The sequence below is a fragment of the Astatotilapia calliptera genome, chromosome 16 (genome assembly GCF_900246225.1).
Source record: "Astatotilapia calliptera chromosome 16, fAstCal1.2, whole genome shotgun sequence".
Classification (NCBI taxonomy): domain Eukaryota; kingdom Metazoa; phylum Chordata; class Actinopteri; order Cichliformes; family Cichlidae; genus Astatotilapia; species Astatotilapia calliptera.
The window spans coordinates 17,492,275-17,515,164 of NC_039317.1; the positions used below are offsets into that span (position 1 = coordinate 17,492,275).

The window sequence follows — 22,890 nt, forward strand, 5'->3', positions numbered from 1 at the left end:
ATAGAAGTAAAGAATTTGTGGATATACCTTTTCATGTGTAGCACACATTGTCTGTAAACAATAAGCAGCCTCAGCCATGACCCTGATTAAATGGATAACTGACGTGCTCATAAGTGGTATCTTATATATTGTGTAAGTTGTGTTGGTATAGCACAGAAAGGTTTACAGCACTAAAGGCGTAGCTGATGCCACACATAGCCTTGTCTTCTCTGGACTGATTGATTGTCCCAGGCTGGGATGTTAGTTTTAGTCATACATCTGTCACAGTAATTACAGCTTTTTTAGACATTGTATATGTAAGTGGTTCCACAGTGCAGTGATCGCCAGTTCGATTCTGGGAGCAGATACAAAGTCCTTTGGAGGGGGAGCCGGTGTAAAAACATCCAAATAAAACATGCGGAGGTACCTGCTGTGGTGACTCCTTGTGAATAATGGAGCAGCCAAAAGTAGCTGCTTCTTCAGACATGGAATATGTAAAAATATGTTGGCTGGATTAATCTGTAGGGACATTGGTAGAAATGAAGTATTACTGGGGGTTGGCCTTTTTCTCCTGCACAAACAACAAAAGTACATGATATGAATGCAGAATCTACTTTGCGAGGAAGCTAAGATCCTTTAACATGTTGGCGTGTTTGATGATGGAAATCTGTGATAGTATGATCATTTACTTTGCTGTTATCTGCTGAGGGCTTGCATTAGTGCCAGAGATGCCAGCAAACTGCTCTCTCCGTCATGGACCACCCACTGCACCCGCTCCATTCTATACTACAGAGGCAGCAGAGCTTATTCTCTCTCAGACTTATTCAACCTCGCTGCCATAAAGGACACTTCAGAATATCATTCCTACTGGCCTATGTGAAACTGTACAACAGCTTCCATCTTCGTGACAGGTGAACACACCTGCCAAAACCCCACACGCATTTCAATATCAGACCTTCTTATTGCTGTTTCTTAGAGTTATAGTGTACATAATATTTATTAGTGATATTTGCACCAAATCTTTGTACACCACCAGTCTTATTTTTATTTTATTTTATTATTTTTCTTTATCACTGTTGTATATGTAAAAGGTTATTTTGCACTACTATTGTGCATTACGAGGCCTTCAAACCTCTCTCTCTAACCTATCTCTCAATATATCAAAGTGCACGTGTATGCTTGCAGGCCAACCAACTAAAAGCTCGTAATACACCACCATTTCGTTTGAGGCTGGAGCAGTTGTAGCGTTTGTACGGAATATGTGATGCGCAAGTATTGATATACATACGGTAACCAAAGGAATGTGTCACACTGATGTCAACTTGTTATTTACTTTCCAAATCTGAATGACTGAGCAAGGCGAAAGGAGAATTAATCAACCGCTGTGTGACCAGGCAGGCGAAAAATAGCGGTGTGTGGGGGGATGGGAAGAGCCCCCGAGAGGCCAGATAGGCAACAACATGCTACACTGTAGTCTCAGCGCACTGTCCTTAAACTGAAACAAGATATCATAGTGCACTTAAGCTCGAGAGCCATGTTTTAATGGTATTAATTATCCCGCCTAATCTATATGGGGGGAGGAGGGGGGTCAAATTTAATACACGCTCTGCTCAATCCACACGTGCGCAAATATACAAAGTGTACAGTAGTTATGCGTTAATGGCACACATAGGTTCCAGACAGCACGTGTATCTGTATATTTTCCATAAGGTGTTAACAAATTGACACTTTGGCTGCTGATTTGGCTAATTAGGCCAATCAGATACAAATGAGATAAAACAGTCCCTGGATTATTAACCCCAGAATAGATCGTGTTTATAATAGTCAGGTTTATTAAAGACAGTTTAGCCTTCAACCCCCCGCCCCCGTCCTCTCTCTCTCTCTCCTATTCTCTGTGTAAGTCTCTCTCTCCCTGCCGTTTAGCGCTCGCTGCTGTCTCTTTCTGCTCCTGTTCTCAGTGAACGGTGAGGGTGAAACTCTACAGAGAGTAGCCTGCAGCCTCAGCCACAGAAACTCGGGTTTTATTCCAACTTTACCGCCAGTTGTGCGTGTGTGTGCGCGCGCATGTGCGTGTCTGGGTGAACACGCTTTGTTAGCACAGCAAATTTAGCCGGCAGTGAGTCACACACACACTCACACCCGCGGTCGGAACTTGAAATGTGACGGTAATCAAAATGGGAGGAAAGTCGTAGCTAGCTCGCTGAAGTTGGAGGTTCTCCTTGTGGAAGAAGAAGGAAGAGGTGGCGGCGGACACCACGAGTTCACTCACAATAAAAGGTAAGCTAAGTAAAGGTCGAGTGGCACTGTTTTGGGCAGCACTGCATTCAGGCTGCTTGTGTGTTTATGTGGGTTAAAAGCAAAGAGGATAATGACTTTGAGAAATTGGTGATTACGGCGTTGATTAGGAGGATACTTGCCGGCACAAAGCTTAGTCACCCATTGACTCCACACGTGTGTTGAAATTCCCGTTTGCGCCTTTTAATTTAGCCTCTTTTGTTCATGATTTTTCAAACAGCCTACTTTTCTGCTACATTGTTGTTTTTCTTAAAGAAACATACTCATGCTTAACCTTATGTAGCCGACCTGTGGACTACTTTTACTAAACAGACTTAAGTTTTAGAGGTTCAAGGTTGTCCCATTGTGGTGACTGATTAGTTTGTCTACTTTGGTGGAAATGTGCTACTGAAGTCAAACAACATTAAGCTGCACTTTAGGTCATTTTGTTTGAGCTAAAGCATGAATGATACATATTTATATTGTCATGCAGACTTAGGAAGCGCATGTGTGGGGGAGGGGAGAGAAATTCAACTGTACTAGACAGTGCCACCAGTTTCAAGGGCCAGTTCATGCTCTTGTATAACTCCAGTTTTAAATTGTTACTGTTAAGCTTATGACCTTCTACCATGCAGCACAGCACAGGCAGACGCTTTTAGAGAAACTCTGCTGTGTAGGAAGGAATATAAATTGTGATAATGCATGTCTACATAACACTCAACAAGCACAGACTACATTAGGAGAGAAATGAGAGATTGAGAAACGTGGTTTGACCTGCCTTTTACGACTCTAAATAGTGCCTGGAATGATGGGATACAGCTTCAACAGTCTTGTCTGCTTTAAGAGAATCAAAGTGCATCTTAATCCAGGTTATTCCAAGTTTTGGCCTTCTCCCAGTTGAATATATCCAAGATAATTAAAAACAAGGATAAACATTGACTTCTTTTAATTAAGAGGATAGGCTCTATGCCATGTGGACCAGTCATGCTTTTGTACCGGTTCACCAAGAAGAGAAACAAAAATGTTAATCAGAATCAGAATCAGAATACTTTATTGATCCCTGGGGGAAATTATTTTTTGTTACAGTGCTAATGTTGCTATATAAAAAAGATTCAGATGCCAGGACTGGCTAAAACCCCTGCTATTTAAATTCTGTAACCTGATTCTACTTCAGTGGCCCACATAAGTAATGTCAATGTGATGCTCCCATTTCTTGTTGACCTAGTGGCAGTATTTGAATGTTATTTGATCTCAATACGAGTTACATATTTTCTGGGATTTTTTGCTGAACAGCCATGCCACAGCATGTCAGTTCCCTTTAGGGCAGGACTCCAACACAGCCACCCTACAACAGGAATTTTCTTCTGTTTTAACCTCTCCATTGTTGGTTCATAATTTTTTATTTTTTTTATTTTTTTGGCGTTGGGTGATTATCTTGTGTCATAAACCAACCTCTCCTAAGCTTGAGGTCGTTGATCTCAATCATGCCATTCTCTTGTAAATTTTCTTATTACTGTGTCAATTTCATTGTTACTTCAAGCACTGTAAGGCGGGGTGGCCAATTAATTTTCCCAAGAGGCCACATGAGAAACTAGGAGTGTTATGGAAGGCTAAACTCAGTTTTGTTTATCACTTTTTGAACTGCTAGCAGTAAGAGTAAATGTCACAGTTGGGCCTTAATTGTGGCCTTTGAAGTAAAAATGTCCCAATCCATAATACTACCTCCACCATACTTCACAGTTGGTCTTAGTGTCATCCAGTGAATTTTTTTTTCTTCAAACCAAGGAGTTTCTGCTGGTTTTTTATTTATAGCAGCAGGAATGTCTACTTTTACTTAGAGACATTTTTTATGATTTTGAATTTGCTGAACACCCAGGTCTATAAAAATGCTTTCCTTCCTTTTCTTGCATTTTCCATTTCTATAATGGTTTTTCCAAGGTCCTGTGAAATTTGAGGCATAGTTCACACGAAGAAGTCTGTTTTGTTTGTTTTTTTTGTTTTTTTTCTTCCTTCTTTTTTTAACTAGACTTTTTTTGAGGCTACAGTTTAGTAGCTTCCCAATCCTCATTGATGACCTAATTTATAAGGAGGGGCACGTCTACAACGAACACTTATAATCTCATTTCCAGCCTGTACTGTGAATAGTTTATTTTATGTGCTTAATAGTTTACCTTGCAAATTTACCATACATATGGAGTGTGTGCACACTGGATAGTAATGCCAAATTATCATTAATTGTTTATGTAATGTCACTTACAAAGAGTAAGGGAAAAAAGAAAAGGTCTCATGTATGACTGGTGTGTAAAATGTTTGAGTGTCAAGCAGGATATTCTTTTAGATTGAGTTGTTTAAATGCACTTTCTTGCGCTGTGTTGTTTTCTAAAGATCTGGTGTGACGAGTGTCTTAAACAGTTTTTGCAACCAGCTGCTCCACTTCAGTCCAGTAGTTGGTGGGAATGTAGAAGACAACTGTGATGACTCAATATAAAGTAAGGGGTGGGCAACACTGCAACAACAGCGAACATGTAGGAGATTCAAGTCTTGCTGCAGTTTAATGTGATTTACTGCTTTAGAATTGGGGTCACTGAGTCAGTGCAGGAAGAGAGATGAGCAATAGAAGCAAAGTGAATTCAGAACACCCCAAATGCTGGACTTCAAGTAAATAAACTTGCAAGCTGTTGCTGAGATTGTCCGTGACTTTATTGAGGCTGAATTAAAATGCTACTCCAGCCAAATTTAATAACATCATTCGCGCTATGTAAAATAATTTCTCCATAACCCAATCTAGACTGCTTACCGTGTGGTGAAAACCTGTCCTTTGTTGTATGAGTTGTGTTGAACTCTAATTACAGTAGTTACAAAAGTTACAGGTTCAGTGCCACCTGGTAAAAGAACACCAGGATTTAGTTTCAGTGTTTTGCCTGTATTAATCTCTAATGTTCAGCATTAGAATTAATACTCTATAAAGTATGAGTAATGATATAGACTTTAAATCCTTCTTTTCTTAGTGGATTTATCTGTCTTTTTATTTGGCGTTCCAATAAATTGACACAATTACCATTTGTACTGAATCCTCAGGGGGCATAGCCAAATAACATTGTTAGGCTGCTTCGTGACAGGATCTGAGATGAAAGGTGTTCTTTTTACCTTCCATGCAATACCTGGTCTTGTGTTTTAAAAGAAGAAGAAAAACCATCTCATGGCCTACAGTCTATGAAACATAATAGTTCAATTATTATTTTATTTTTTTAACTTATTTATATCTAACTACTGTAAGAAAACATCAGATCCACAGTGCAATGAGACTGTATTAAAAACAGAAATGTATTCCCTCTTCATAAGTAGGGCAAGGAAGTCCTGTGTGTCAGCCTTGTGGTGCTGCAAATCTCTTCACTGGGCTGTCCAAATATTTCTGTAGCAGTATTTATTTATGATAGACCATGGGGGAAGGTGGGCCATTCTCTCCCTTCAAAAGAGACATGCAGTGTTCAGTGGCGACCAGCCAACTGGTGCACTGGTGGTTACTCTAAAATAACTGCCATACAAGTACTGACTAGTTGAAGGCTGTAGTTATTTATTTGGACATCATTTGGTGTTAGGGTGGTGCTGTTTATCATTGTGTGAGCTACAGCCTATGGTGTCTTCCCTCTGTCCCTACTTAGAATAAAAGTAGAGCAAGTATATATCCCTTTAGGCATCTGTTAAAAATTTAAGTATTAATGTTTAGCGCTTTTCAATTGTAGGCAGATGATCACATCTCTTAAGTGTGACTTGCTTGATTTTTTTTTTTCTTGGTTTTTTTTTTTTTGTTACTTTTTAGAAGGATGAATGAAGAAATAGTTGGTGGATGACTTTTCAGGAAGTTGTGCAAGCACATACTTGCCAGAGTGGGAAAGTTCTTTACTGATGGTCATATTGTGTTTTTTGCCTACGTCTTAATCTTCATCCTGAGTCAGCCACGTAAGCTTATCTTATCTTTTGTGGAGCAATCAGTGTAGTTATGCATGCAAAGTATGTCATCATCATCTTAGCCACTCCGTGCTACATCATTTAACAAAGACTTGTGCACCTTTTGGAAACTGGGCTTAAATATTGATTGAATATTGCGATTTGATATGTGAGAGAATCCCCTGCTTATGATGGATTCACAGTTGTTTCTGAATTATATTTTATTTATTTAAAAAAATCAGCATCTGTATGTTTTTGGTTTGTTTGTTTTTTAAAATCTCTTTATAATTCCAGTCACTTGAAAGGCTGTAATTCAAACTTTGCAGTTGCTTGGGCTTCTGGGTTTGCAGTATGCTGGTGGAAACCCTGCAGTATATGTGTGCATGCTTGGGTTTTGTCAGTAACACTGAAAGTCCACAGTTCTCAAAAGGACTGGATGATGTTAGGGCTGTTAGAATTGGCCAAAAAAGACATTTCGTTATTCCTTTATCAAAATCCACTCAGGTTCAAACCATTATTGCATATTAGACGTATCTGCAGCATGTCTGCAAGCAGGCATACCACTACAATGAGACATCATGTCTTACATAGTTATTTTATTTAACGTTGTTTATTTTTAGATTGATTTGAGTGCAAATCACACTTGAGCTCAGCTGTGAACTCCATGCCATCAAAACCACATGGTTGTTACAGAATTATTCACTCTTGTCAGACCCTGGACTTACATTTCATTTTCAGTCACTGATAGTGACAAGCTGTAACTTCTGTCCATGCTTTTAGGTTGTCTGCTGGTGTAGTGCAAAATGTAAGGATCCTGATGACTGAATTTAGCCTCTAGTAGTTAGAGCTATAAAGAAGTTTGAAAAACTAAATTAAAATAATCAGGGAAATGTTGTGACTTAACACATTAAGATTTACCTTATTGTGGTAGGCTTAATTGTTTGCTCCCTGTATTTCCTTGCACCAGCAGCTGTGTGTCTGAAATCTGAAGCAGCAAGCAGCTCTGCTGTTTCCACTCTGCCACTGTGCAACATTGTGGGTAAATATTTCCACATTAACAGTCCTGTTCCCAGCTGCTGGGTCTAAAAACTTTACTGGTAGAAACTCTGCATTGCATTATGTGTGGCTTGCAAGATAAGACAAATGGCATAACAGTGTTGCTTGTCGTTTTTGTTTTTCCAAAGAATATTATTTATTTGTATGTATTTTATAGTTAGATTATATTGATTATATAATCCAATTTAGAGTACTTGTTGACAGCCTCATGTTATGTAGGTTAGTTCATTCAACTAGCCAACATCCACCTCATAATAAGTGATTTCCATTTTATTTGTGGAGGTGGTGTGTAGGTGCTTGGGCCAGGTGGGCTGTCAGCCATGTACCACAATGTTGGAAACTTGCATTAAGGTGAAAGGTATCTCTCTTGCTCTCTCTGTGGGCTGGCAATAGTAGTGCTGCAACAGCAGCACTGTCTTTGTGGACAACAGCTGTTCAGTGAGGTAGCTATATGCAGAGATTGAGGCAGGCAGTATGGCTCGAGCATCACACCAGTGCCATTTTAATGCCATTACAATTAGAGCAGGGCGATATGACCAAAAATATTTATCACGATATAGATCTGAAAATTTGCGATAACGATATAACTGACGATAATTGACACTAGACAAAATACTTTACAACTCCACAATTTTATTAGTGCAAAAAAACCCCATCATTGTATTTTCACTTAAACAAGCAGCTGTTTTTTGCATTAAAGTTATATAAAAATGTAACAGTACAAATGCAAATTCCTTGCTGACAGTTTAACCTAAAGGCATTTCCAGTGGAAATTGGCCGACATATCCTCAGCATAACGAAGTATAATATCCACAAAACTTAAAAAGAGCTTATACACATGCAATACGGTAATATTATGTTGAAGCACTGTACGTATCCCTCCGGAGGCTCCTGCCTACGATAGCTGTAATGCTCCAACAATCCATCAAGTGGTGCGGATTTGTAGCTTAGCAAAGTCGTACTAAAACATTTGACAGATTTTCGAGCACCGTGTACCACATAAAATCGTTTCGAGGTCAGTAAACACAACCAGAATTCAAACATAAGGCACACGGGATTATAAGGGGCACTGTCGATTTTCAGAAAAATCAAATGATTGATTTTTAAGTGTGCCGTATTTTCCAAAAAAAAAAAACGGTAATAATGACGGTCCGCTAGCATGCTCCACCAAAAATAGTGCTTTGTTATGTATCTGACAGACGAAAGCTAAACCAGTTCCACACCACTGAAGTTGCAGCATTTTTACAAACCAATTCTGGTTCATCCGTTTCATTCAACGATCCGCTTTCGCCCTTGTCATTCTCCGTCGCCGCCGTGCCTTTTTCGCCATGTGCGTATGAAAACAAAGGCACTGCGCATGCGCATTTTACCCATATTCTATCGCGATATTTCATTTTCTTGTCATTGCCCAACATTATACCGGTATTACCGTGAACGGTATGATATGTCCTAATTACAATATCATAGAGAGAAACCCAGTGATTTTCTTTGAGCAAGCATGTGGTGACAGCGGGGATGGAGGGGGGAAAAAAAGCTTTCACTTGAAGCTTGACACTAGAAGCGAAGATGGAAAAGAAGACTACAGGGAAACGACAAACACTGAGCTCAGAGGGCTTGTATCTGAAGACCAGGAGCGTGCAGCTCTGAGTCCAGAGATCCCTGCAGAAAGACACAATGAGAGAGGACATGTAGAGGAACAAAGAAGCACAAACTACAGATGGTAGAAGGCAGAAAGTTAATGCATGCAACTCTGACATTTAAATGCACGCCAATTGAAAGCCTTAATAAAGGCATTCAAAAAAACAGAATAGAGTTGAGGTGAGGCTAAGTGCATCATGCAGCAGCTGGATGTATATGCAGCAGTATTTAAGATCAGTTTTTATTACACAGCAATAGCAGTGTTTAGTTTTTTGTTTTCTTCGTTTATGCTTAAAATTGCAACAGGATATCGCAATAAGACAATTTCATAGTTTTGGCCAAGAAGCAAAAATGAATGTACTTCTGTAAAATGTGGTAGTAGTATTCTGTGACTGTCTATAATTGTGTGTATTTCCATGACCCATATACTCATGCGGTTGCAAGAGGAAACCCTAAAATGTCCCAAACTTTTATTGCTCGTGTGCAGTCAGTTGTTCAGCATGGAAGATGCTGTGTGGAGGACACAGACAAAGGGAAATCTTTGGTGTGTTGCTGTTAGTGTTACACGGTGTAAATGCTGGCTAAAGAAGCAGCCGTGAGATGGCTTAGAATGAAGATTAGTTTTTCAGCACGCTTGTCTGACTTGTTTGCTTGACCCTGATGTCAGATGGAAGGAAAGCTCAAGGAGAGTGGGGGTATTTAGGGTGGCATGAGCAGCTGTTGACAGAGAAGCAAGAGCCTTTGGTCACCATAGCAACACTTGTATTGCCTACACTGGTGTGTCTCGGTGTTTACAGCTCATTTGTGCTATCCTCATTTTGATGAAGAAAAAGAAATGCCTTGCAGAGGCCTCTGAAATGACTACTAACTTGTTAAGGATTCTTTATTACTATTGAATAAATACACAAAAGCTATAATGGTTACTTTTTTTTTTCGGGTAGTGAAATAGTGTTTATGCAAAAGCTTGTTAAGACATACTGTACACTCCCATAGAGATGTAATACTTTCAGTTCCTGTCAGTGGTGTAGACAATGGCTGCATTTGCGTAATGTCAACACAGCCAAAACACTTCCAAATGCTCTATTCATTATTCATTTAGGCGTTTATTATCAGACGTGCAGATAATTCACTCTCCGCTTCGCTTGGTATGCACTGGCCTAGATGTAAAACCACATAAATTTGTGAAGTTCTAACTGAGCAATGGGAAAGGTGGATTTTTATGTTGTTTGTGTGCTGCCTTCAGCATGAAGGGAAAAAAAAGCTTTGTGTCCCAGAATCTTCTCCACACAATGTACTTATTCGCCACCCACCCCCACAAAGCCATATACACAGGCATGCCCCACAGTGACTAGTTCTCGATACGCTTGTGTGATTGTATGTATGAAAGAAGCTTATCTGGAGACGCCAAATTAATAGCTTACCAGTAACCTGGTTATTTTGTCTTCAGTGTAGCTTGTCAGTAATCAGATTTATTTCCAGTTCCATGCTGTATGCTTTTTAAACTAATCCGATATTGTAACATTTTAATATATGCAATAATTTGTTGTACTTGCATGACAAAATGATGCATCTGTCATCAGCCAAAATGACCAAAATCATTTAGGCAAGAATGTGCCTAGGTGTGGGCAGGTTGTTTCATGTAGTGGATAAAAAGCTGTTAAGAATGATTAGAGTAATATAGCACTTTTTATTTTTAAGGAATAAATATGCTACATTTTGACTTAACAGTAGTTAATAATTTTGTAACGTGTGAGAGAGATGGATGGATGATCTCATTTAGATGTTTTTACTAGAAATAATCAGTCATTTTAGCCCTCTTCTGTTATAAAATTAAAGCAGTTTTAGAGTGTACTCTTTGATGATGAAAATACAGATTCATCTTCTTTTGAGTCATATGCTCTGTTTATTAAAATAATTGATGTTTTGCTCTCTTATGGTTACAAATGTAGGGTCTGCGCTAATAGAGAAGACACCTGGGAATTTCCTTCTTTGAACACTATAATACTAGTTTGGTTTCAACTGAGAAAACTAAATGTCACCCGTATGCAAGTGAGAGATGACATTTTTATTTGATGTTGACGAGTTTTGCATGAGGGTGGATCTTGGGTCCTGAATGGAAACAATTATGGTGGCTCCATCAGTGATCCTTAGTCTGTTGCCATTTTCCAATCATTTCCCAGGGAGAAACCCTCTTTTCCAGTGTCTCTCTTGCGAGTGCAAATTCACTCATATTGCTGTGTCTAATAAGGAGTTCAAATTTGACTTGTAATTTGCGAGGATCATAGGATTGGGTGTGTTTGATGAAGCTCTAGTGGGACTGAATGCGCTCATTAATGTGTTATGTGGGATTCATGGTATCATGTTTGTGTCCATTTGCAAAGGTATTTGGTTACACAGAGTGAAGGTGTATGGGTATACAACCTATGCAGACATGCTTGCATGTAGACTTCAAAAAGGAAAAAAAAAAAAAAAGGCAGACAGAAGCTGCAGTGGTCACACAACTATGCCAGCTGCTTCAGCCTCATGACTCATCATGCTGAAAGATCTAGTAGCCCAGTCCTTGTAGTTCCAAGCATGGCCAACCATGGCTTGGAGAGCCTAAAGATTTTTTTTTTTCTTTTCCGCAACTCATTACTGTAACAGGTAATTTCACGTGTAAGATGCACTCATCCAAAGGTGTTGTAATGTGTGGGTGTAGTCACTGGTTGGAATGAAAAACCTGCAGACTTCCATTGCACTTGGCTGGCCACCCCTGGTAAACATTAAGTGTTTCCACCCATAGCAAGCATGGGAGAAGTGTTTCCCCTAGAGACCGAAGGCTACCATCCCCCATCATTTGCCGACCTACATTGACTGTCATTTAGTGAGTCACTGAGAAAGGCAAAGGACAATGCACAAATGGTTGTTGTTGTTGTGATTACCTGTGTGGGGATCATTATCACAATGCACCCCTCCACTGTCCCCTTTGCCCCCCCCCCCCCCCCCCCCCCCCCACACACACACACACACACCCCAGACTGCAGCCCAAACCAGAAGCTTCAAAGGCGGGTTTTACTCAGCAGAGCAGTTCAAGAGAAAATGGCTGCTGTTTCCAGGTCTTGTTTGCACATCTGTCAGGAGTTGACTGTTCAGGAGAAAATGGGGTCCGTGGTATGCAGGGTTTTTTTTTTTAACATCGTTCTATTCCAGCCTGCATGTGTAGGAGATGCCTGTGTGTTTTTCTTTGCTGTATTATTATTATTATTATTTTTTTTTTTTTTTTTTTTTACAGCCAAATGTTGATGTTCAGAAAGCATTTGATTGGATTTTTAGTGAGGTTTTCACAGGAAAAGATCTAAGATTTCTGCACAAGGTATTATTCAATTTGCTGTGAATTTTTGTTTCTATCTATGCACATTTAAATCAACACATGCTGTTTTAAATGCTCAAATAGTTGCATTTAAACTGTTTCATATGTAATCCTTTCATTTTCCTTAAGGGGAATATCAATATTTTGTTGTTGATCTGTTTTTGCACAGTTTAGAGCAGCTTGATATTTAAAACTCTTGGTTTATGTATTGAAGCAGGTTTCTGAGCTTTATAACCACCCCTTTTCCAAAAAAAAGTCTCTAATTTGAAATTTGACTTCATACAAATTAAGATTTGACCAGCTTTCATACTACTCTCCAGTCTTTCATCTGATATCCCTCTGTGGTCACAGTTCAAAATGTGAAGCTCAAAACAAGGAAGTTGGAAAAACGCTGTAACAGCATAGCATGACAATTTGAGTTCCCCCTCCCCCAACACTGCCACCTTCTGTGAATTGCATCATATGTTAGTCATGTCTGTTTCTTAGGAATGTACTAATTTATCGACAGAGCGTCTGTAGAGGGAAGTGTTAGGTGCTGACTATCCTTGGTCTTTCTGCAAAAAGAATAAAAAGGAAAAGAAAAGAGACATCTGTCCTTATATCTGACATCCAGTTTCATATTTCTTGTGAGTCTTTGAGTATCAGCTAGTACCTGCTATTTCTATATTCACATTATCTGCTATGATAAGATCAAATCCAAAGCTGTAGTACCTGGATAAATAAATCAACTATGCAGTAACTGGGCAGAAAAACATACTGGCAAAAGTCTAAGTTGTCTATTTCAACACTGAAAATATCTCGAAGCATTCAGCCACAGCATTGCTGGGCATTGTTGTCACGTTTTTTAGCCAGCAGCAGAGGCACAGTCCTGGCACAATATTGCTTTAGTATTGTGCTGTTGCTGCACAGAGCTAACCAGACCCGTGTCTACATGTTGCCACTGTGTCACTTGGGGACAGCCAGTAATGTGTGCTACTTTGTTCAGTTTTGGCTCTTGTTGGTTCTCTGGCTTTCGCTCTGTTGCAGAGAAGACACAATTTATAATTTAAACGTATAGACTGTTCTCTGCAGCCATTGTTTATGTTTTTAATGTGTGCTTCTTATTTATGTATTCATTTGTAATTTTGTGATTCTTCTTCTTTGTGGTGCACACTCACCACTCACACTTTCCTATTTTAATCAGCTTTTCAACCAGTTGGCTTTAAACCTGCTGTAATCTTGTAATGTCATCAGTCAGGCAACATACTGTTGGCTTTCTGAAGGACTGCACTCCAGCATCTGCGTTGGTTTCAATCCAGTAATTATGTTATCTGTGTAGCCGTAGAGCTACACTCGACATCCACGCACGACCATAAATTGAGCAGAAATCAGAGCTGAATTGAGGTCTGGGTCATAGTGTGCTGGTATACAGGGATATGCACATGAATTCAGATTAGCACATCGCTTCGCATTAACATATCATGAATTCAGAAACAATAACATGCTATGTGAACACTAAGGAGGCATTAAGCAGGCTTTGTTTGGTTTAGTGTGATGGTCAAAGGTGGATTATGAGGGTGTCGTCTTAGAGGCAGTATAGAAAGAAAAGAAAGAAAGAAAGAAAGTGTACTTTATTGGTCCCCGTGGGGAAAATCCCTCTCTGCATTTAACCCATTCACTCAGTGAAGCAGTGGGCAGCCATTGGGCGCCCGGGGAGAGTGGCTGCAGGGGTATAGTGAGAGTGGCTGCAGTGAGCCTGAGGGATGCAGCAGGGATGCTCATAATTGACCCATTAGGTGATTTTTATCAACTCTAGCAATTTCCATTTTTATTTTTATTTTTTGCTTTGCAGTCACATGTTTTCCATTTGACAGAGTTGATACGATTGTAGAGCTATATTTTTCTTCCGCCTGTAAATGGTGTCAATATCACCATGCAGGCATGTTCGTTGTGATGAGGTTTTATTTTTTTTGTCCGTTTTAATACAGTCTCTAAGACGAAGTGAAGACAGGAAACTCTTAAGATGATAATGGTAGCTTAATATAGAAAACAGATGGGTATTTCTGTAACTGTTGCTCACACGCTGATTTGTATTTCAGATGCGTCATCTGATTTCTCGTATGTGTATTTGCCACATGAAGACTGGTTTTGCTGGAGTGCAATTTGCTGCTTTGTTTCCGTTGATTGACAGGACATTAATCAAATCTGCCAGCTGAGAGACTGAAAGCATTTCACAAAGTAGGGTTACGTGTTTCATTGTTGAGTATTTTTCTCTTACCTGTGCAATAAGTGACATGAATCAGATTTCTATTTCAAACTGAGCCGTGTGATTTACGATCAACAATGTGTTTGATTTTATTTGCATGTTGCTAAGCACATTAGACAGCCCTCTAATAAGTCCTACAAATCCTACGATCCTGTAAGCGTACAATCAGTTTGGATGTCTCATGTTTTTCTTCTGTGCTTATCTGAGTTCATCTGAACTGATAAACCTTTGCAGGACAGAGGTTGGCATCTTCTCTGGTTAGGCCCAGTGTTTAGTCAAAGGAGTCTTGAATGCACAGCGTGTTGTGTAATGGACGGTTGCATCATGTGCCCATCTGATAGAGGCTTTATTGGTGCTGCTGATGAGACCAGCATCTCTCTCTCTAGACTCCCATTTGATGATGTTTCCAGTTGTTTGGTATGTAGCTATAGAGGCCCTGGGAGCAGTGGCTGAACGCTTTGATGTGGCTAGTCTGTCTTAGTCCCATATGTAAGCTAATTAGCTAAAGGGGAAACATGAGGGCTGTGGGCCAGAACTGGGTACATCGATGAAGGTAGACAAGCTTAGCATTGTTTATTCTTTGGAAGAAGAGGGTAAAAGAACTCTTACCTTGAGTGAAATGTGTCTGTCATTATCATATGCTTCAGCAATCGATGAAATGAGAATAAAACTGTTGTCCATGTAATGCTTCTGACATTCAGGTGTATGTTTTGCAGTTGCGAGCGTCTTTGCTCCGAGTATAATGACATAGTCTTTTATGTTCAAAAATATAAAAGAAGCTTGCTGCACTAGTTAGAGGTAGCTATTATTCCAGTCCTCGGCATCTCTATGGGGCTACAACAAAGGTAGACCCAATTTGAAAGAATATACCAAGGTGAAAGAGTGAATAATTCATGTTGAGTAAAATGTTCAAGCCCTCTGGCTTTATGCCCACTGGTAATTGGGACAACACCGCTCTGTCTATTTTGCTCGATCTCTCTTGTTGCTATGCTACCGAAGGGAATCTTGAGTGGGCCTGGATAGTGTATGGAATGAAAGTTGGACAGCCATGCAGTCTTCATAGCTGACAGCATCCCTTTATGTCTCTTTATGGTGAAATGTCCATCTGTTTACTTCTTATTGGGAGAGCAGGAAATGGTTAGATGTGTGTCTTTGTGCATTCCCAGGTTTAATTTGGTTCCTTTGCTTTGTTGTCTGCTGCTCTGACATTTTCGTTCTTGTGGTGTTTACTATAAATTTGTGTGTGTTTACATTGTTTCTGTGGGTGTATATACAAGGTTTTTTTCCAGCTTCATTTACTCTGTTCTTGTAAAGCATGTGGGAGATTATGAACAGTACAGCAACCAAAAATTGTTAGAATTAACAATGTTACTCCATTTTGATTTAATTGTTAACGTAAGTACTGTTATTAAATACTTGTATTTGTTTAAACTGGAAGGTTAGGTGGGCTGCTATGATTAATTTTAAGTCACTAGATGGGCAGTAGAGTCATGCTTGATATCCTAAAATCAAAGCTTATTCCATCTACTTGCTTTTTGTTCTGAATGTAGATTTTTGGGAGGAACTAATCCAGCGCTTAACAACATCAGAGGATCGAGTCATGCAGCAGTGGTTAAGACCAGAGTGTGAATGAACTAACAGGAAGTGGAAGTGAGGGCTTTCCCGTGCGTGTGTTTGTTTGTCTGCGCATAGCTGTATCACTATGCAAAGACACATTGTGTAACTATTTTTACCAGTAGGAGATGCCAAATGGCATTCGGGTCAATAAAACTATGGATTTGTAAATGTCACATGCCAGAGCACAGACCTAAATATTAATCTCAGATCCCAATCTTGATCTCTTCTCAGGAGTGAGCTCAGCCTTCCAACATACCGCCTCCTTTCACTGGGCTAAGATGAGTATTACCAGCGACGAAGTGAACTTCTTGGTCTACAGATATCTCCAAGAGTCAGGTTTGCCTCTCAAATGTCTTTTTTTTTTTCTTCTTTGTAAATTTAGGATGTAAGCACCATGTGAAAACAGTGTTGCATTGCTCTTGATATATCAGCATGCTATTATACTCAGGGATCTGAATTTAAAGGATCTGGATCAGTCCCGAAACCCTAGCTGTTGTCTTTTATTACTGTTTATTGAGACTGTCTGAAGCCATCTGGCAGTGTACAAGCTACTAGCAGCTCTGAGAGGTCAACACTGAAAATTGGCATGCCTTATTGTACTCTCAAATGTCATGCTTGTTATTCCATTTTGTTGTTGTATTCAATTACTCTTAGCTTTGATTGGATCAGACAAGACTTTTCTTTGAATATTTGTGTTGTGTTTGTGCACATCTTGTGCTTGGCACTCTGCTGTTAATGAATGTGAATGGTGTTTTGTTTTCAGGTTTCTCCCACTCAGCATTCACCTTTGGCATTGAGAGCCACATCAGCCAATCCAACATCAATGGAACACTAGTGCCCCCTGCTGCTCTCATCTCTATCCTGCAGAAAGGACTCCAGTATGTGGAGGCAGAAATCAGCATTAATGAGGTGAGGGCTGGGACCTGCTGTTACTGACTCCCACAGATGTCTTCTGTTGCTTAATGATACAAAGACAGACTTTGATCTTGATGCCGACTCGCTAGGGTAACTGCAAGTGCTTATTCCCCCCCCCCCCCCCCCCCCCAACACACACACACACACACACACACACACACACACACACACACACACACATTTACGTCGTCTTGTACTGGAAGAAGCCCTGAAGTGTGTTTGTATTAGGCTGCCAATTAGGAAGCACTCTTCACCTTTGTAATTGACGATTATGAGGGAAACGAGACGAGTCACTAATTAAAAACCACACCCCTCCACCATGCGTTCTTAACTCCTCTTGTGATGACAGGACGGCACGGTCTTTGACGGTCGACCGATTGAGTCACTGTCGCTCATTGACGCGGTGATGCCAGATGTGGTGCAGACGCGGCAGCAGGCCTTCCGCGACAGACTAGCCCAGCAGCAAACCACCTGTACCATAACAGCTTCAACCTCTGGAATCCAGTCCAATGCGCCAAAAAATGGAGAAGCCACTGTCAATGGCGAGGAGAATGGTACTCACAACATGAGTAAGTTGAACATTAATATCGTTGGTCGCAGCTTACAGTCACCACATTTTGTCTCTTAACTTTAACCCAAATATCTGAGTCATGACAGAAATGGTGACTCATGTAATACATTTCTGAGATCTGTTAATGTGACCTCATTGTGTTACAGATGTGTGTCAAGCTCACAGTCAGTTACTGTATATTCAGTTATGTCTGTAGCAGTGATAGCCATTTTCCATTGCCCAACATGTGTGAAGTAATATATGATGCATAGGTCAGAGTCTTCTTACTGGAATATAACAGCTTGAGAGTTGCTTTTAAAATTAGAGATGTCATAGTAGTTGAAGCACATCAATATATACTTTAGTTGACTTTTTTGAATAGATTACTGATTTTCTTTGTTGGCCCCCTGTTGCTTGAAAAGTAATATATTCACCTCCTTTGACAATTGTCTAAACTAAATACTGTAAACATTAATGGTAAATCTACACAATGCTTAAAACTTGCTGAGAATTGTAGGCAAATCTGTGTTTTGCGTGTATGTTAATGTACATAAAATATGTATCTGTCCACTCCTCAGATAACCACAGTGAGCCTATGGAGATGGATGTGGATGTTGAGATACCAGCCAGTAAAGCTACAGTACTCAGAGGCCACGAGTCTGAAGTTTTCATCTGCGCCTGGAACCCTGTCAGCGATCTGTTGGCCTCAGGGTCAGTCTCTGTCTGTGCTGAAACACATCTTAATTCATCCTGCATGAATCGTACTGTATTGTATTTACGCTGTGGTGTAAGACATCTAGCTTTATAAAAAAACACTGCTGATAGGTTGTATTTCCACAATCATTTGACCGCCTCCTGTTATGTTGGTTGGTTCAGTTCGGGGGACTCCACTGCCAGGATCTGGAACCTGAACGAGAATAATAACTCGATCTCCACCCAGCTGGTGCTGCGCCACTGTATCCGAGAAGGTGGCCAGGATGTCCCCAGCAACAAAGATGTCACCTCCCTAGACTGGAATGTAGGTTTCAGATCATACATCACATCTTTCCTCTCGTACCTTTACCATCTGGTAAACAGGCAGTGCCGTCAGGTAACAGTTCTGTTATGTTGTCGTCCAACAGAGCGATGGGACTCTCCTGGCAACAGGCTCGTATGATGGATTTGCCAGGATATGGACAAAGGATGGTATGTCCTCCATCATTGTCACACATTGTTGTTTCTTTTGCCATTAGATTTTTATTTTTTGACATTGTTGATGTGAAAAATGTAACCTTCGTGACAATTTTGTGAGGGATCTTTTCTAAGAGAAACTGATATTACTCTTATCCATTAGGAAATCTGGCAAGCACATTGGGTCAACATAAAGGGCCCATATTTGCACTCAAGTGGAACAAGAAGGGGAACTGTATTCTCAGCGCTGGTGTAGATAAGGTACTCCTAAAGATCCCCAGGCGTGGATTTGTCTTTCACTAATAATATCCTTTTGTTTTGGGGGGTTTTGTTTGCTTTTTTTGTTTCAAACCAGCCTTTTTTTGCTCATCAGACAAAGACTAAATCTCTGACATATCATTTTCTCATATCCATAGCCTAAAATTCTTAACAGTATTAAAAACAGGGAAAGAAACCTGAAATTTTTGGCTCCCACATTAAATTTTCTTATCTGTCTTTTACGATTAATTTGTCTTTTTTATAGCACAACAGACATTTAATCAAATGGAATGGAGTAAAACTTTACCAAGAAAGGTTAAGCAAACTGAGTCGGTGACATTAACTGCAGATGGGTTTATGGACCATCAAACGACAGATGAGGCATGTGCATTTGTGCAGAAAAGTTGAGCTTGTGTTTTAAAATGCAATTGTAACTTTTCCAGACGACAATCATTTGGGACGCACACACAGGAGAAGCCAAACAGCAGTTCCCTTTCCACTCAGGTAAAGCGAATTCATGTATCCAGATAAATGATTGTTATAGATAATGAATATGATACAAAGTGACTGCTGCTCAGTTGCGATCGTGCAACCCTAATGAGTATGGATTTGTGCACAGCCCCAGCACTGGATGTTGACTGGCAGAACAACACCACGTTTGCCTCTTGCAGCACAGACATGTGCATCCACGTATGTCGACTTGGCAGCGACCGCCCCCTCAAGACTTTCCAGGGCCACACGGTGAGCAGCTTTTCTGACCCCATCTCTCTCTCACACTAACTTTAGTTCTACCTCAACATACATGCTAATGAGCGTTGTTTTGCAGAATGAAGTTAATGCCATTAAGTGGGACCCATCAGGTATGCTGCTTGCCTCCTGCTCGGATGACATGACCTTAAAGGTAAGACCAGTCTCCGGTCTTGGAGGTTAAAGAAAACAAACACATTGATTTGTATTCATACATACTTTGCTCTTGCCATTCCCCTCACGTGCAGATTTGGAGTATGAAGCAGGAGTCATGTGTCCATGACCTCCAGGCTCACAGTAAAGAAATCTACACTATCAAGTGGAGCCCCACAGGCCCCAGCACAAATAACCCCAACGCCAACATCATGCTTGCCAGGTAGGAGATTGACTATATATAACTCTCATTCAATACCGATCACACGGGTCAACTTTTAATGAAGTCCTGGCTTGTTGTGTTCACTATGAGCTGTGTGTATGTTGAACCTTATAGATGTGTTTGCGAAGGCCACAAGCCCCGATGCTTCTTGATGATAAGAAACTGTCTCATTCTGCATTTACTTTAGTCTTCAGTAAATTTAGAGTTTGATATAACAGGCAATGTGAAATAGGTTAGGACATGGCCTTTAAAAACTGAAATGATGCAAATGGGTAGCTTTCAATAATGGAATTTTTTTTTCCCGTGTCTTCCTCTGCAATATAAAGCAGTGGAAATAAAAACTAGCATTTATTGAAGAAACTGATTATTAGGATGCTTTGATGCTGCTTAACCATCTGATTCCTATCCTCTGTTCTCCACACAGCGCTTCTTTTGACTCTACAGTGCGACTGTGGGATGTTGAACGAGGAGTTTGTATTCATACACTGACCAGGCACCAGGAACCGGTCTACAGCGTGGCCTTCAGCCCTGATGGCAAACACCTAGCCAGCGGCTCCTTTGATAAATGTGTCCACATTTGGAATACTACGGTAAGAGCCGGACTGGAATTTATACTGTGCCAAACGACAGAGAAGAGACAATTAATTGTCATTTGTTTGTGGCTTTGTTTCAGACTGGAGCCTTGGTGCACAGCTACAGGGGTACTGGCGGCATCTTCGAGGTGTGCTGGAACAGCACCGGAGACAAAGTTGGTGCCAGTGCCTCAGACGGCTCGGTAAGCTGTTTTGATTTTAGTTTTAATTTCAAATAAAACAAAAATGTCAGAAAGCTCTCACGACCAATATTTGAAGAACAGCGAGTAAAAATGTAGACTTGAAATGTAATATTAAAGCTATCTAATTTTTATTTATTTATTTTGACATTCTAGGTTTGTGTTCTCGATCTCCGAAAATAGCCCACTTGATGATTAATCCTGGATTGTGGAGAAAAATGCCTTCTCCTGCCATCAGCAAACACACACTCATTGCTCAAGAAAGGCTGTAAAGGTGAACTGAATGAAAACTCTCACCGGAATAAAACCAGATCACTGCAGCGGTTTTAACTCCAACTGAATTCAGCGCACCCTCCAGTCGATGTGTGTATTTTATGAGAAGCCTGTTTGAGACATAGCGGAAGCTGGCTAAGAGATTCCCCTAGACTGGACACAACTCGCTGGGTGCATCCATGTATTAAAATGGTTCCTTATGATGAAGTGCTGCGATCCCCACGGGCCACTGGTCCACCGTTTTCGGGTTGTGAGGGTAGAAACACGGATGAGCCGAGATATATAAAGACAAAAGTGTTATTGAGACACTGGTGTTTGGCTGTGAGAGGAAACAAATTGCGAGGAACTTCATGTCGTAATGAAGTAACACAACGAAAGTAGCTGATACTGAAAACTGAAGCACTGCTGCTGTCTGTTGACACAGTGCTTAATTTCTCCCCAGTGGAGAAACGTTTGTTTCAAGAGTAATTCTTCCTTTTCTTTTCTTTTTTCCTTTGTTCCTCCGTCTTTTCTTTTTTTGTATCTATTTTCCACAGATGGATTTTTGAAAATCAAACTGAATGTGCCGCTATGAGGTAGTTCTTAGCTCCTTTTTAACATCAGGTTCAACAACACAAAAGGAAAGGCCTGCCAAGAAATTGTCCTAACTTCCAAAAATGACCTGTTCGATTCAGTCGTCAGAAAACGTCATTCTGTGGACAAGATGTGAAAAGTGTGCTTTATACAGAGAATTATCTGCCACTCTAGATGTAAATTTAAAGAATGTAAAGATGTAAATTAGATTCATACACAGACTTATATACTGTGTATATATGTTTATATACAGCACACTTTATTGCAATCCTGTAGGGGCTTTTTAATGGCTAGAGCTATCAGATCTTTGCTGATAATTCAAGACAAGACCACTCTTTAAATGAAGTGCATATCTCATGAGCTTCTTATGTTGCAGCCTTTCTGAAATCTGCCAGTCGTATCCATTTGATCGAGCTTACTTTTCGTTAAGTGAATCACAGAAAAAACATCAAGGAAAATGGCTTGAGCATTGTTGTTCTTCTCTGCTGATCACTAAAAGCCATGGAGGAAATGTACACCGCATCATCTGCATTTGGGAAGTTCTCTTGTTAAAGATTTTAGCAGTCATCACGATCCTACTTAGCCTGCTGCTTTTATTTCTGTTTTGTGTGTAAAACAAGTCATCACGGGACTCACAAACCTGTAACTGCCAAGCAGACAAGCAAGGAAAGTTTCTGCAGCTTGTTTTATTATTAGCATGGTTCCTCTCTGGCACTTTTCCTCTGATCAGCCTACTGAAAATTCTGATCATTTGACCAGGAGGTGGATTTTATGCAAAAGCCTTGCTGTTGTTTAAATTTTTTTTCAGGTGTGCTGAGCTTGAAATGTGTTGTGAGCAGTATGTCTGCCTGCTTGGATGTAAAGTAAAAGTATCTTCAAGCGAACCTGCTACCACTTTGATTTGCCTTTTTAGCTTTTAATATTTTTTTAAATTTCATTTTATTGTTTGATTTTATTTGTTTTTGTCTCACTTTTTGTCAGCTTCAGCAGGAGCAACATGAAGTGCACTTTTGTATCGGTGGGCTCAGAAAAAAAATCACATTTTGCTGAAAGTCAAGGTCCAACTATTTGTTTTTATTTTTTTGTTTGTTTTTTTTAATGTCACAATTGGATACTAATGGGTGTTTAATTTTTTTTTGACTACTTTTTT

General features: G+C 40.1%; 1 protein-coding gene across 1 annotated transcript; it reads left to right on the forward strand.

Annotated features, from left to right (window-relative positions):
- The first annotated feature begins 1,828 nt into the window (after nt 1–1,828).
- On the forward strand, nt 1,829–22,814 carry tbl1x (transducin beta like 1 X-linked). The gene is made up of 15 exons (XM_026144886.1): nt 1,829–2,256; nt 16,338–16,442; nt 16,870–17,015; nt 17,371–17,590; nt 18,150–18,282; nt 18,448–18,589; nt 18,693–18,756; nt 18,905–19,002; nt 19,443–19,503; nt 19,619–19,740; nt 19,826–19,900; nt 19,995–20,122; nt 20,547–20,712; nt 20,796–20,897; nt 21,051–22,814. The coding sequence occupies exons 2-15, from the start codon at nt 16,385–16,387 to the stop codon at nt 21,075–21,077; spliced, it is 1,542 nt and encodes a 513-aa protein (XP_026000671.1). The 5' UTR covers nt 1,829–2,256; nt 16,338–16,384; the 3' UTR covers nt 21,078–22,814.
- The last annotated feature ends 76 nt before the right edge of the window (nt 22,815–22,890 follow it).